This window comes from Aquila chrysaetos, chromosome 12 (genome assembly GCF_900496995.4).
Source record: "Aquila chrysaetos chrysaetos chromosome 12, bAquChr1.4, whole genome shotgun sequence".
NCBI classification, from domain to species: domain Eukaryota; kingdom Metazoa; phylum Chordata; class Aves; order Accipitriformes; family Accipitridae; genus Aquila; species Aquila chrysaetos.
In genome coordinates this window covers 32,777,788-32,792,429 of record NC_044015.1, presented here as the reverse complement: position 1 = coordinate 32,792,429, position 14,642 = coordinate 32,777,788, and the positions used below count along the sequence as shown (strand labels likewise).

At 51.3% G+C, this 14,642-nt stretch overlaps 1 protein-coding gene across 1 annotated transcript; it reads left to right on the top strand.

The window, feature by feature from the left end:
• The first annotated feature begins 2,919 nt into the window (after positions 1–2,919).
• Positions 2,920–14,295, top strand: LOC115348969 (vitamin D3 hydroxylase-associated protein-like). Its single transcript, XM_030032558.2, has 15 exons — positions 2,920–3,447; positions 4,824–4,937; positions 5,284–5,427; positions 6,408–6,541; positions 6,923–7,129; positions 7,611–7,651; positions 7,880–8,004; positions 8,606–8,731; positions 9,581–9,678; positions 9,845–9,944; positions 10,812–10,855; positions 11,906–11,945; positions 12,416–12,524; positions 12,877–13,022; positions 13,685–14,295. Exons 1-15 carry the CDS (start codon positions 3,238–3,240, stop codon positions 13,808–13,810), a joined length of 1,764 nt encoding a protein of 587 aa, XP_029888418.1. The 5' UTR covers positions 2,920–3,237; the 3' UTR covers positions 13,811–14,295.
• Positions 14,296–14,642: the final 347 nt, after the last annotated feature.

The following is a 14,642-nucleotide window of genomic DNA, read 5'->3' as shown; positions in this document are numbered from 1 at the left end:
ATCTTTGCTGGTGGTGGCTCTACTTTGCTGGAGAAGTTGTAAGTAGGATCCATACAACCCACTTGGCTATGAAAACGCCCAAGGAAAATAGCACAATACCCACGAAAGTGGGAAAGATGTAGGGATGGTCAGGAGAGAAAGCAGCCCCGCTGTCAGAGGTGTGAGGATCGGTATGGGAGGTTTCTCTCCCCATCCTATTCCAGTTTATTCAGGGAGAGCCAACAGGGTCCTGGCTGAGTCACACAAAAAAAATGGTTGATAGAAACAGACACTCACCTCTCAACTGATGTTCTTGGTTGTTGGAAAGGTGCAGATTAAGTAGTGGCAAGTTTCTTACCAGTTGTTATGTTCTGTGAGTGTTGGTGAAGTTGGACTGGAATTGAGGAAAGTCTCATGCTTCCAACAGATATTCCAGAAATGAGTCAGAAACTGGAGACCTCCCAGAAAATATTTATTCAGCCTTCTGAGCCAACTGGAACAACTTCTCCAGAGGGGACCAGCCCATTTCACTGTGATTTCAGCGTTTTGTGAAATGTCCTTAAAATTCTTTCAGAGCAGCGTAGTTAACATACCTAATTTTGTAAATTGTTTTGAAAAACCGCATCCGAGTGTTTGGTTCCAAAAACATGAAGATGAGATACAACTGTCAGGATTTATTCTTTGTCATTTTAATCCAAATGGAGTCAAAGCTGACTTAAAAGTAATTATTACCAATTTAGAGTGTAGACAGTTTAGTTATAGAAAATTTCTGTCAGAACCCAGCCTGCTTGAGAGCTGAAGGTGTTGCATGGAGTGTGAATGACAGTAAGTCAGTGCAGGTTTGCTTTTGCAAGCAAAGACAGTGCAGCTCTTGCTGGGGACAGGAGTGGACTGTCTGAGTTGGTCTGCCTTTTTTCTGTGATGGTGCAAAGCGAAGGAGTTGAGTTTGACCTTGGACCTGGATAGATTCAGGTGAGAAAAACATTGTAAAAACGTTGCACTTGGCCTTGGCTGTTTAGCGCGCACCAGTGCAATGTGGAGGAGTGAAGGGTCTGTATCCTCTGCTATGGACTTGAGATTTGACTTGGGACACCATTTGCTTCCCTTGCCTCAGCTTCCCCATGGGGACAGTGGTCTCTTTCTTGGCAGATTTTTCCCCCAAGCATCCTTTGCTCCCCTTTGCTTAGGTGTGGGGCACTCAAAGCCCCCCACTTTGACCCAACCCGTCTGCCCCTGTGTAGCTGCTCCCCTTCCTGGCAGGCACTCTTTAATTTCCTATGGCTCTCGGAGTACCTCAGCAGATCTACTTGGAGGGTGCAAAACAAGCTTGGATTTTGAAACCCTCCCGGTCCTGAGGGTGGATTCAACCCTCACTCCCTCCAGTCACACCCCCTGCCCGTGTCCCCGCTGCAGGGAGCCGTGGGGCTGCCCATAGCCGTGCAGCGTGCGGCCTTGCCGTGGCAGGAGTAGCCATGCCTCTGGTTCACGAAGGAGGTGGAGATGCTCACCCATTGACAGGGAAAGGGGCTTCCTCAGCAGCATCCGGCCATCCGGAGAAGCAGCCGCACCTGCTGATAAATCTGCCCTTTGAAACGCCAAGTCGGTCCGGACACAGCTGGCTCTGGCTCCGTTAAACATTTGCTAAGTGTCTAAAGGGCAGGATGGGAGCACATGTCTCAGTGCACAGGCGGATGTGGGAAGCCAATGCCCTGACACTTCCCAGCACAGGGAAAAAACCTCCCACGTCCGCTCAGCCCATCGTAGAGGTTATGTTGCTGTCACGTTGGCAAAGAGCCCACCTCTGCCTCGGGAAGCCCCTGCACGGATTCCTGGAGGCTGGGAGACGGCTGGGTATCGCTGCGTGCTGACCCTGGTCACACGCACCTTCCAGAGGCACCTGCTGCAGCCAGCACCGTGGGGCAGGAGCGGGAGCTGGAGGGGCTGCAGGCATGTCCCCGTGCCGCTGCTCTCATAAAGCCGGCGGCGCCTTAGCTGGGGAGCATCCTCCGAGCAAGGGTGCCACTGAAAGGGAACACAGTAAAAGGCCAGCTTCATTTGTTACCATGCAGCTAATTGCTGCCAGCTCCAGACTGTTTCTTAGAGGATGCCAAAACCAATTTTCAGAGTCCTTCATAAATTTCCCTAGTTAAGAACAAGGAGAAGAACGTTGCCTAGTGACACAAATTGTTACAAAAAACAACAGTGAGCTCTAATAACTGCTAAGAATGGATGTGACAATGGATGAAAATCACACATTAGAGGACTACCTAGCCCTGATGGGAGCAGGCTCTTCACCTTCCTTTCCATATCCAGTTCCACACTCTGTTGCAGCAGGATCAGGTTCTGGGCCTCTGGCCGTCAACTGCAACCTTGCAAAGTTTTGTAATGTACAATCTAGCTGCCCCAAAACCTTTTTCAAGGTGGGACCCATAGGAGGATCCCCCCATCCAAAACGAGCAGAGAAGATCACAGGCAGACCGTGGTGTTTCTTTTGGGGCTGATGTTGGCTGGGTTGTCGCCTTCAGCTCGGTGCGTGGTTGTAGTGAGAGGCATCTGTGCTGGAAAGACCTCCGATACTAGCTGTCCCAATGTTTGTTGGAAATAGTTTGCTTCTGGCCTGCAACCCTGTGGGATTTTCCACTCCTAAGGCAATACCAGCGTGCTCAGTCATGGGGTGGAACAGCCTCTCCTTCTGGCGCACGCAGGCGTCACGGCAGGGCTGAGCCCTATCCCACAGGCCGCCTGAAACAGCCTCTGGCCACCATGGGAGCGGCATAGGCTAAGGGATTTGGTGAGCGAGTGGGTACCCCACAGCTATGCATCTTCTCATCATGCCATTTCCCATCCCCGTGCAGGGAAGTCTTGTGATTTCAAGCTGTTTTTTCCCCTTCTCCCGTTGCCTTCTCAGGCGACACAGGAAATAGGAGAGCAGCCATTTCCTTGCTTCTTTTGTTCAGCTGATCCCGCAGCCCTTCCTCCCCAGCGGAGAACTTCCCGCAGTCCAGAAAGCCCCTATAAACTCGACACCCCAAGGTTCACTGGCCACACTTCACCTTTTCCATTTCACGGTCAATCATTCTCCACTGCACGCTCCACTGAAGGCAGCTTTGCAGTGGTCAGCTTTGGACTTACAAACTATTTGCTGACCCGAGGCAGCGGTGCTGGGAGGAGGGACAGGTCTGGGGAGGCAGGGAAGGTCTCCTGCTCCTGCCTTGCTTTTCTTTCTCACTCCATCCCTGGAGACCAGAAGGCCACGTTATGATCCAGCAACAGCTGAGACAGCTCCTTCCAGAGAGGGAGGTGGATCCTTCTGCCGCCCTTGCCCTGCTCGGCAGCTCGGCAGCAGCTGTGGTGGTCTGGAAATGGCTGGGCAAAAGGCAGATCCAGAAGAAAATGGAAGAGGTTCGGAGGACCCGGGATGAGGGTGTGAAGAAAATGGCAAAGGCTGTCCAGCAGTTCAGGGAGCAGGTAACCCGTCCTTCTGGGGGGTCTGAGTCCCGCTGGGGTGTCTGCTGATGTTGTTCTTCAGCTCCTCCTTCCAGCTCATGCCTCCATAGCTTTTATAACGAGGAGTGCAGGGGAGATGTGCCAGCAGCCCTCAACAAGAGGAAAGGCTGCCTTGGGAGGAAGGGAGATCACTGCTCTCCTCAAGCTGGATGAGGTGCGGTGGGAGTCTACAGCCAGGAAGATGTGAATTTCTCACTGGGAAGATGTTTTGGACAGCACAGGTGATGAAGCACTGGACCTTAATTGATCCAAAACCCAGTTCTTTCAGGATCTAGAAATGTCTTTTGCCTCTATGGGTAGAAGCAAGAAAGCTTCTTCCTCTTCCTAATGCTACACGTCTGTCCATACCCCTATATCTTTGTCTCTAAAACCTGGCTTCTGGATGGCTCTTGGAGAGTCTTCAAAAGATCTTTCACTAGGATTCCCAGCAAGTGAGATCTCCCGGCCCAGCAGGCTGCCCAGAAGATGCTTGGCCTAACTAACTTAACACTAATGAAGCACAGGGCATTCGGCGTCCCCTGGGAGCAACCAGGACACAACATGGGAATGAATGAGGCAGGCACCCAACCAGCATGGATGTGGCCCTGAATTCCTACTGCAACACTGATTTCTAACCACCTTTCCTTCCTACTCCATTTGCTTCCGAGTAGGTACTGGTGAAACCAGCTCATGTTTACACAGGTAACGTACCTGGAGATAAAGCATACCAGGTACAAGTGGTACATATTTTTACAACCTTTTTTCCTAAATATATATATATATCTATAAATACGATATAAAACCTTAAAAAAAAGCTGGTGGCACTGAAAAATGCCAGTCGTCTTCACCTGAGTAGACCTTACCCACCTGTGAGTCCCTACTGACTTTGCAGTTTGCTGGGCTTGAGCTATTAGATGTTTGTCTTCAGACCGGGCTGACTCATACTGCCTGTACCCATTCTGAGAGGTAAAGGACCAGCCTCAGACTTGTGTGCAAGGACTTTGGTACCTTCTGCCCAGGCTGGTGTTTGCTTAGCTGAGATTAACTCTTGGTCAGTGGGTAAGTCCCACAGTGCCAGGAGGAAGGCTCTGATGTGAGGCATTGCCTTGCCCTCTGCTGCACTGGAGGCATGAAGCTCTTCTACACCTTCAGATATAGCTGGGCTCCTGTGTTTGCATCATGTTTGTGACATCCAAATTCAGGATGAAACATTCAGCAGCTCAATGTCTGAACACCCACATGCAGGGTCCACCTTTTCAGCAAGCTCTGTTGATAATGTTGGCAAAACTTAAATACCCTCTGAGCCAAAGGGTAACTGAAGCTGCTGTCCTGGCATCCACTTCATCTTTCCCTTGCAGGTCCCCAGTGTCCAGACAGATGCCATCCTGTCCCTGTCCCTGCTGGAACTCACTGAGAAACTGCGGGAAGGGTCTCTGTCCCCCAGGACTGTCCTCTACACCTACTTAGAGAAGGTGAGTGCCTGTCTGCAGTGTGATGGGCAAATCATTTGTGTTCTCCATGCCGTGGTGTGTGGGCTGGTGGCTGAGAAGACTTGTTGGAGCTGGTGATTACGGCAAGTCTTTAATATAGCAGATATCAAGAGAAAGATATGAAAAGGCAAGGATGTCTCCATCTCCTGGGTCAGACCCATCACTGGACAGTCCTTTGAGATGGCTTGAGCTGGGATGCTCTGGGGAGGGAGTTACCATTCATGCCAAGCCACTAGCCCTTGCTTTGAAGATCCAGGTAGCTACCAAATGCAGCTGTGTAGTGATGCTGTTCTTAACTAATACCTATTCCTCCATGTGTTCGGCAAAGGCCCTGGAAGTGACCCAGCAGACAAACTGCTTGCGACATTTTATCCCAGAGTGTGAGGAGCAGCTCCAGGAAATACAACGGCAGAAGGAGAAAGGGCTGCTCTATGGCATCCCTGTCAGCATCAAGGATCACATCAGCCACAAGGTGCTTCCCTTTGCGCCCATGAAGTGTCGCATCGTGAGCTGGGCTGGGTGGTGAAGTGGTGGGACACAGAGAATGGGGAAGGGGCCTGATCCCTCCCTGCTTACACCATGGGAAGCCTGGCTGGGTCTGAGGCTGTGGCCCCACATCTCGTTGGAGCTGCAACCCTGGCAGTTAGGAGCCTCCATCAGCAAAAAACCAAGGGGTGAATAGTTATACACCCAAATGATTTCTTCTCTGATATGTGAGACAGCACAGGCTGGGCTACATGGTTGTTTGGGCCATAACTCAGGCTTCTACTCAGAGGTTTGCAGTATCACGGGTAAGAACATGGCTCAGCTTCTAGAAAGTCATTAGTAGCAGGAACCATTAACCTCGAATTCGTGTTGTGCTGTAGCCTGGCCACTGTACCCCTTAGGAAGGAGCCTGTGCATGAGGCACACCAGGGACCCCCTCACAGACAAGCACTAATGAGGATTGGCCACACAATCCTGAGCTGAATTTGTTAGGCAGTCTCCTCCATGTTGACTTACCAACACAGTTAAGAGGGCTCTAAGCCCAAAGCAAGCCCCAGACACCAAGGCTAACTGAAAAAGGATCACGCTGTATTTGCTTGGGATGTATATTCCCTTCCTGAACATCCACTGGTGGCTTCACTTGGACAGCAGGACACTGGGTTTGATCCTCAGCTAGCGCACCTATGGAGTTGCATCTGGGTCAGGGGAGAGAAATAGCATGGGAAAGAGCAAGGACAGCTTCAGGAGAAGCCTGAACCATGTGAGTGCTTGGCAACCCTCTGCCAAAGATGGAAGGAGAGGGAGTCTTTGGCCCTTCATGCAAGGGCTTGCAAGGGATTGGGTTAGTAGCCCCCTGCCTCCAACCCCCCCCCTTCCCCCCCCCCCCGAAGGGGACACCAGATCATCCTTCCAAAACTGCCGAGGAACTGCGCTGACCATGTCCGTTGTCACTTCTCCTCTCTGCAGGGTCACCTGTCAACCTGTGGGCTTGTGCAATGCCTGGACACTCCGGTGCAGGAGGACAGCGTCCTAGTCAAGGTTTTGAAGAGTCAAGGGGCCATCCCATTTGCAATGACCAACGTGCCGCAATCCCTCTTCAAGTAATATACATCATTAGAAATCTTCCCTCTGGTTGTGCTCCTGAAGTTAAACCCAGCCTGTAGGTCCCGGGACAGGCTCCTTCCTGCCTCCTGAGATGTTGCCTGGACAAGTCCCTCTTCCATCAGCTGCCAACAATCTCAGTTCAACTGATAATAGCTTTCAGACAAGATTAAGAGGAAAAAAACCTACCATGAGAAAAGAGAAATCAAGTGCACTTGTGTATGGGAGGGAGAGTGAAAGCTCATGGGAATGAGCCATGTCCCAAGGGATTTAGGGGATGAAAGTATGGGGTTGGCTACGCCACATAAGCTCACTGCAAGGGAGAGCCAACAGCATTAGGCTGTTCCTGACAGCCCGCTTGCTGGTTTTCTTTTCCCCAGCTACGACTGCAGCAATCCCATCTTCGGCCAGACCTTGAACCCTCTCAACCACCAGAAGAGCCCTGGGGGCTCCTCGGGAGGGGAGGGAGCTCTGATCGCAGGGGGAGGCTCCATCCTGGGCATCGGTTCGGACGTCGGTGGCAGCATCCGCCTGCCATCCAGCTTCTGCGGGCTCTGCGGGCTCAAACCCACGGCCGAAAGGCTCAGGTGGGTGCTGGGGTCTGCCCTTCCCACCCTGCAAGAAGGCTGCTAATTGTCAAACTCAGCACAAGGGGCAAGGTACGCAGTGAGTGCTTGGGGGGGGGGGGAAGTTTCTTAAAGGCTGGCTTGCTTTGCTCAAAACCTCTCTCAGGAAGCAGCATTGTTAGGTTTTGTGGGGAAATGGCCATGTTTTCATTGTAAATCTGGCCTGGAGTTAAAAGGAAAAAGGGTCTGAAGTGGTTAAATAATGCCAAAATGGAACATTTTTGGTTAAACAAAAATTAAGATTTGTGGGGGTTTAGGTTTTTTTTTCATTTTGACCAAAATTTTCTGTTTCACATAACTCAAATCAAATACTTTTAATAATTTTCTTCTGGTTTGGCTCCTGAACTGAAGACCCTATGTGAAGACACTATGCTATTCAAATGTATCGGGAATATCTCACCATTACTGAAATGACAATATACTTCTTTTTCTTTTCTCACAGTCTGTCTGGAGTGAGTGGCTCAGTCAGTGGGATCCTGGCAGGTACATGAATTTTTAATTGCTTTTCTCTGTATGCTGTGAAGAGTCCTATGTCCTCCTCTAGGCCTGAGGAAAGCCTGAGACAACCAAGATCCGCCTGGAGTACATCTGAAACATTCCACCTCATTGCCTGACCATCCCTTGCAGCCAACGTGGCCATGCAGAGGGGTGGACCAGTGTTTTGGTGCACCCATTTGCTTAACGTGGATGTTTGCTCTTGTCCCACTCCAGTTCCTTGGGTGCTGGGGCCGATGGCGAGAGATGTGGACAGCCTGGCCCTGTGCATGAAGGCGCTGCTCTGTCAGGAGATGTTCCAGCTGGACCCCACCGTGCCCCCCATGCCCTTCGATGAGGACGTGAGTCCTTAATTCAGCAAGCCCTGGTTCTTTTGAGGGTGCTGCACGCTCAACCTATGCATTCTTTAAGGGTCCAGGTATCTTTACAGTACCAGTTTCCATAACTTGCTAGCTCTCTTTCAGGGCACAATTCATAATTACTAGAAAAAAATAGATTAATAAGTAGTTATCCTTTCTGCCTTCTCAGCTGGCGTATAGCTTATCAGACTGAGAGACCCCAGCAAAGGGTGAGGAGGAAGGCAACACTAGGAGCAAAAAGCAAAAGATGAGACAGGATCAAAAACTCCTGCAGCAAATCTCTTGACTGAGGGCATTTCCTTTCCCTCTGCAGCAGACGAACTTCAGATTTTTCCACCTCCACCCTTTGTAGCAATGGTTGAATCTACAGGTCTTGAAGGGAGAGACGAAGGGGAGGCTGGAGAAAAAGGCCAGGGCAGACTTTTGGAAAGGGTAACCTATGGAAACTATAAGCAGCAAACCACAAAACTACTTACTCCCTAACATCTGGACCTTTTGTCCCCTCCTGCGGTGGGCTTCAGCGTGGGGGCGGTCCTACTCCCGGCAGGGTTGGAAATGCTTAACCGGTGGCTCTTTGCTGCAGGTGTACTCCAGCTCTGCTCGCCTGCGGGTCGGGTACTACGACACCGACGGCTACTTCCCACTGCCCCCCTGCGCGCGGCGAGCGGTGCGGGAAACGCGGGAGGCTCTGCAGGCAGCTGGGCACCAGGTGAGCACAACCACCCTGCGCTCTTCTCCCCAAAGTGTCCCCAGCTTTGCTCCTCACTGCTGAAATCACCCTTCAGAAACCAGACATAGCCCCCAAGCCCCGCTGGGGGATAAATGACCTACCAGAGATACGGGATTCAGTTACTATTCAGTTACTACAGCCACGTACACAATGCAGACACACGCCTTCCTGAGGTAGCAGTGCATCTCATGGGGGAACAGTGCTAGCAATTAGCAAGTTTGTACCTTCAAGGGGCCAGGGGTGTAACGAATCCATCTCTGATCTGGTGGCTGTGGTCCGCACCAGAGAGCAGCATCCATGGAGTGCTGCATTTGACTCTGGAAGGCTGCCCCGGCGTTTTCTAGGTCTGTTGTTCCCCAGCAGGGCTCTGAGAGGTGTTTTTCTCCTTTCTCCCCGATGTCCATGGAGACTACTGTCCTTCCTGGACCGCTGAGAGAAAAGGACCGTGGGACATGGGATGCGAAACACCTTTCTCTCCCTGTGGAAACATGCTAGTGATGCTCTTCATAGCAAAGCGAGTCCGTGTCTGAGCAGGCGTTGATTCTGCTGGGACAGGCAGGAAACTAGTGCGGTTTCTGGCTCTGTGGCTGCCTGGAGCGGGATGCAGGAGGCAACAGCTCTGGAGAGATCTCAGAGCTGAGCCAAACAGCCATCAGGGAGGCATGATCCCATGGGGAGATGCCTGGGCTGGTAAAGTGTTGAACCGGGACCTCTGCTGGCGTGTGGAGCCCGGGGAGGTGCTGCTCTGCCTTTGAAGTGTATCCACAGTCAAGCCTTGGAAATAATTCACATCCACAGGCTGCCACATAATCTTGTGTTCTGGTGCAGCTGGTGCCCTTTTCTCCACCACGGATCCACTATGTCATGACTGAACTGTTTTTGAAGACATTTTTTGCTGACGGAGGCCGTGCTTGGTTGGACTTGTTGTAAGTAGGAGCCCGCGGGCAGCAGCGGTGTAAAACACCTCCATCCCCTCGCCCGGGAGCACAACGCATGGGCAAAACGAGCCCATCTCCAAACGGGAGACACTCAGGTTTCTGGGAAGGGCAAACAGCTTCTCTGGCATGATGCCCTCCTCTTGTTATCTCTCAGCACAGGAGGTATTGTAGATCCAAGCTTGAAATCACAGGTGAATTCCTGCAAGATCCCGAGGCTGGGGAAGAAGCTGCTGGCTCTGATTCTTAAACCTCTGGTGAGTCCCTGGCCTCGGGCTCAAAGCAGAGGCCTCAGGCTCACCAAGGCCTTGAGATGCTTGAAAGCGTGATGGTATTGAGGGACACCTTTAACTAGAAACACTGGGATTTCAGGCCAAGGCACATGCTACCATTTTGGAAGGTCTTTTCTAGATCCCTGCTGGGATTTATCCAGTGCAAAGGGAAATGAGAAGGACCAGCCAAGAGCTCTAAAAGATTAATGCAGAGCCCACTGCAAGCGTTTCTTCAAATGCTAGACCTAGCAGTGCCCACTTGCCTACCAATTCATGCATTGGGATTACTGCAGCAGAAGGACTCCAGGTTGAAGCTCTATCCCCATGTTGGAGGCCTCCCCAAGGTCACAACTTCATGGGGACTGCTAGTGATTACTAAGGGCTGGCCCTCACTGTAGCTCTTTCACCAGCTGAGCATCCTTCTGTAGGGCTTCTTTCCTCCATCCTCCATTTTCTCTGCCTCTCCGGTTGGGTTGTTCTCAGCTGACAGGATCAAAAAGGCAGCAGTGAGTGAGAGGCGATCAAAGTGCTTGTAGAGGTCTTATTTCTGTGAGATGCCAAGCTAAAAAATGTTTGATTTATCAAAAATGATGAAAGGTGACTTGGTTCAAGTCAGTGCATTCCTCTGTGAGCAGGAAATATTGGGCTGTAAGAAACACATTGGGTACCAACAACCAGAAGTTGAAAGCAAAGTAAATTCAGAACCATGAGGAGCGTTTTTAATCATTATCTTTCACCCTCACTGCAGCATCCCCAGGGATGGAGGCAGGATAGGACCGGGGGTTTCCCAGGATGGCACAAACTACTGCACCCCTGTGTCATGTCCCTAACAAGAACCTCTTGCCTTTCCAGTTTCCCCGCCTGGCTGACTATCTGAGCGCCTTAGGCGGAATGAGGTAAGAAGGCATCGTCCCCAGGGATGTCCATGTAAATGAATGGTCCTCTAAGTGTCCATGGTGGGGAGGGACTGGACTCACAACAGGTTCTGACCTGCTCTCTGCAGGGGCTGTCTCTCCATCCTGGACATGGCTTCAGCCTTTAGGAACACACCTCCTCAGTGTTGCACTGCCCCTGGTGTTATCCTGAAAGGATTGAGGGAATTGGATGGATAAGGTCATACAGGAAGCCTGTGGTGGTGTCGTGGTTTAACCCCAGCCAGCAGCTAAGCACCACACAGCTGCTCACTCACTTCCCCCCACACCCAGCGGGATAGAGGAGAGAATAGGAAAAAAAAAGTAGAACTCGTGGGTTGAGATAAGAACGGTTTAATAGAACAGAAAAGAAGAAACTAATCATGATAACACTAATAAAATGACAATAATAAAAAGATTGGAATATCCAAGTGATGCACAATGCAATTGCTCACTACCCACCGACCCAACACCCAGTTAGTCCCCGAGCGGTGATCCCCCCCCCCCCACTCCCCCCAGTTTATATACTGGGCGTGACATCACACGGTATGGAATACCCCTTTGGCCAGTTTGGGTCAGCTGCCCTGGCTGTGTCCCCTCCCAGCTTCTTGTGCCCCTCCAGCCTTCTTGCTGGCAGGACATCAGAAGCTGAAAAATCCTTGACTTTAGACTAAACATTACTTAGCAACAACTGAAAACATCATTGTGTTATCAACGTTCTTCTCATACCTAAGTCAAAAACACAGCACTATACCAGCTACCAGGAAGACAATTAACTCTTATCCCAGCTGAAACCAGGACAGTGGAGATGAGTACGAAATCCAGGCTCACAAGAGAAATCTTTTCTCTACCACTTCCAGACATTTGTTGCTTAATTGCTTGGCCAAATACCAAAGGAACCTTTGGCCAAATTGTGAAAGATGTATTGTTTTAAGAAATTGCTAAAATCACCAGGGCTTATCAATCTGGAGAATTACTTAAGCAATTCCTCCTCCTCTTAAAGCTTAAAAATGTTGCTATGATTTCCACTTGCAGGTCAGTGAAGGAGATGTGGAATCATCACCATGAAATAGAGGTATGTTTTGAGGACTTTTCTCTCTGGCATCATGCTACAAGTCGAGGCTTTATGGCAAGTGCCAGGTCGGAGGGTCATCAGTTAGGAAAGGGGTTCTGCAAGGCGTGCTGGGGAAGAGACAAGATAGAGGAAAAGGCACAAAAGAGACATAGAAATGGGGTAGGTGGGCTTTTGGCTCAACCCAGCCAGGACTTTACCAGTTGCCCACAGTGCTCATGCCCAAATGCCCACGTTCGACGGTCCCAGCACAACGAAGGCTGTCCTGGGAGTGGGGATGGCTAAAGAGGGACCTTTCCAATTCCTGGCCACGTGCTGTGGAGGCAGACACACACTCCCCTGCCTCTTCCCTCAAGCACGGCTGCCTGCTGCTGCCTCCTTGGCCATGCCAGAGCCTGGTGCATACCCCGGAGAAGCCGAGATGCTCCAGGCATGGATGTGGCCTCCATGTCATCTCCCCTCTCCTCCCCAAGGCGTACCGCACCGAGTTCATCGCCCGGTGGAGGGAACTCCGGCTGGACGTTGTGCTGTGCCCTGTCCTGGGGCCTGCCTTCACCACGGGATACGCCGGGAAACTCCTCAGTAAGTGAGTCCGGGACCTTCCCGGGAGGGCAGAGGACCACAGTGGTTGAGACTGGATAGAAACAGCCACTACCGTGGAGCTTCACCACCCACCTAAGCATTTTATGGGCATTAGGAAGGAAAAATAACTAGCATAAGGCTACCTGAGCAGACTGAGACAGACACATGGATGAAGTGATCTGGTGGCAGTTGTTTCTTGCAGTAGAACTTGGACCTGCAGATAGCCAGCCCTGTGCAATCTCTCCTCCCAGCAGCAGCTGGTTCTCAGGGGCTTCAGTGAACATGTAATGTGCAAGTTTGAAGGAAGACGGGAGGCTGTGACTACCTGCGTTCTCTCTTGTGCTTCTCTCAGCTGCCATCTCCTCCACGATGCTGTACAACGTCTTGAACTTCCCCGCTGGGGTTGTGCCCGTCAGCACAGTGACAGAAGCTGATGAGGAAGAGCTAAAGCTTTACCAAGGATACTGTGATGACCCCTGGGACCGGACGCTGAAACAGGTATGCAACATGGAAAGTGGTGGAGCAGACACTGCTGATGCATGTTCAAGTAATAGTTTCACTGAAATCAGGGGCTCCTAAATGTCTCCAGCAATACGGGCACAGTGCAAAAAAATCACCTCTTCTTTATATACGCCTTGCAAATCCCTTTTCTCCCAAGCCCCAAAAAAACATAAGTCACTAAGCTTTGGGGGGACTGGGGGTGCACCCCCAGGCTGGATTATAGGCTGAAATCAGAAAGGAGCCATGCAGCAAGGCTTCTTTGAGTAGGTTTTTGTGACAGCCACAGCCCACAGCACAGCACTCTACTTTCCTCCTGCTCCATGATGCCTTCACCAGGCCCAGGCTGTCAGCGGAGCATGGATCAGGAATGAGGATGCTGAAGGAAAAGGGATCTGGCTGCAAGACAGCTCCAAGCAGAGCGGGCTGGAAGGGTGTGTGTTTAAACACGCTGCCCAAGATTTGGCAACCATTTCTATCACGAGAACAGCAAGAGCCTTCCCTCTGCCCCAGCACGCTAACGCCGCTTGAACGGCAGGGCTCAGCCTCCAACTTCCCCACTCTCTGGGACGAGCCACGTGCCTAAACCAAGTTTCCAAAAGCTGCTGGAGGTCTGAGCCCCCCCCAGGTAACCCCTCACCACTTTTATGCCCCCGCTGCAGGCCGTGGCAGGAGCCGTGGGGCTGCCCGTGGCCGTGCAGTGCGTGGCCTTGCCGTGGCGGGAGGAGCTGTGCCTCCGGTTCATGAAGGAGGTGGAGACCCTCGGCCGCGAGAAGAGAGCGGCATAGCCTCCGCAGTCCCACGCTCGCAGGGCCAGAGGCAAGGCGAAACGGACAGCGCTGCACGACTTCTCTTTTGCAACTGGCAGTGCAGAGATTACAGCGAGGAGGGAAGGAGGAAGGAAAAGCCATTTCCTGACCCTCCTCCTTGCCAATAAGCACAGATCCTGTAAGGAACCAAGATGCCACGCAGAGGGCAGCATTGGCTTAAGCTGGGTTCAAATGATGCTAAATCTATGAACTGCACCTTCCTGGAAGTATGGACATGGATGGGGGTTCACCCTCATTTTCATCTATGCTGCCCTCTTGCAGAAGCAGCAGGGTGATGCTGAGAGAAAAGGATTACAAAAGCTCAATAGTATTTTCTTGCTGGCACTGGAGTAACTTCATATGGATGTAACAATGGGCTGCCCTGTAAGGAATACAGCCATGTCTACCCTCCCCATCACTGTATTTTGCTCACAAAAATAAAAATATAGCTGTTAAGCAACTCATCATGAACTCCAGTAATGCTTTACTGATGGCTATGATTATATGAATGCACAGTCACTGCTCAAAATCATACAACCACCTTCCCACTGGACATTAAACGGCACCCAGCATGGGAGTGTTCACACCTTCCCTCTCAACCACAGCTTTCCTGTCCGTGAGGGAGGGCAACAGCCACCGGCCTTTCCACAGCACCAAGCTCTTTCCACCACCAGAGCTCGAGCATCGCAAGCACGTTTCCAACCTCACAGCAGGGGCATTCTTAGGAACCTCTTATTTCAGGATGTCAGGCTGCTCTTTCTGAAGGTAGGAGATAAGCAGAGACAGATGCAACTCAATTATGCAGATGGTG

Coding starts and splice junctions, on each gene's coding strand:
- LOC115348969 (XM_030032558.2), top strand. CDS start 3,238: ATGATCCAGCAACAGCTGAGACAGCTCCTTCCAGAGAGGGAGGTGGAT. Junction 3,448..4,823: donor TCCAGCAGTTCAGGGAGCAG/GTAACCCGTCCT, acceptor TTTCCCTTGCAG/GTCCCCAGTGTCCAGACAGA. Junction 7,130..7,610: donor CCCACGGCCGAAAGGCTCAG/GTGGGTGCTGGG, acceptor CTTTTCTCACAG/TCTGTCTGGAGTGAGTGGCT.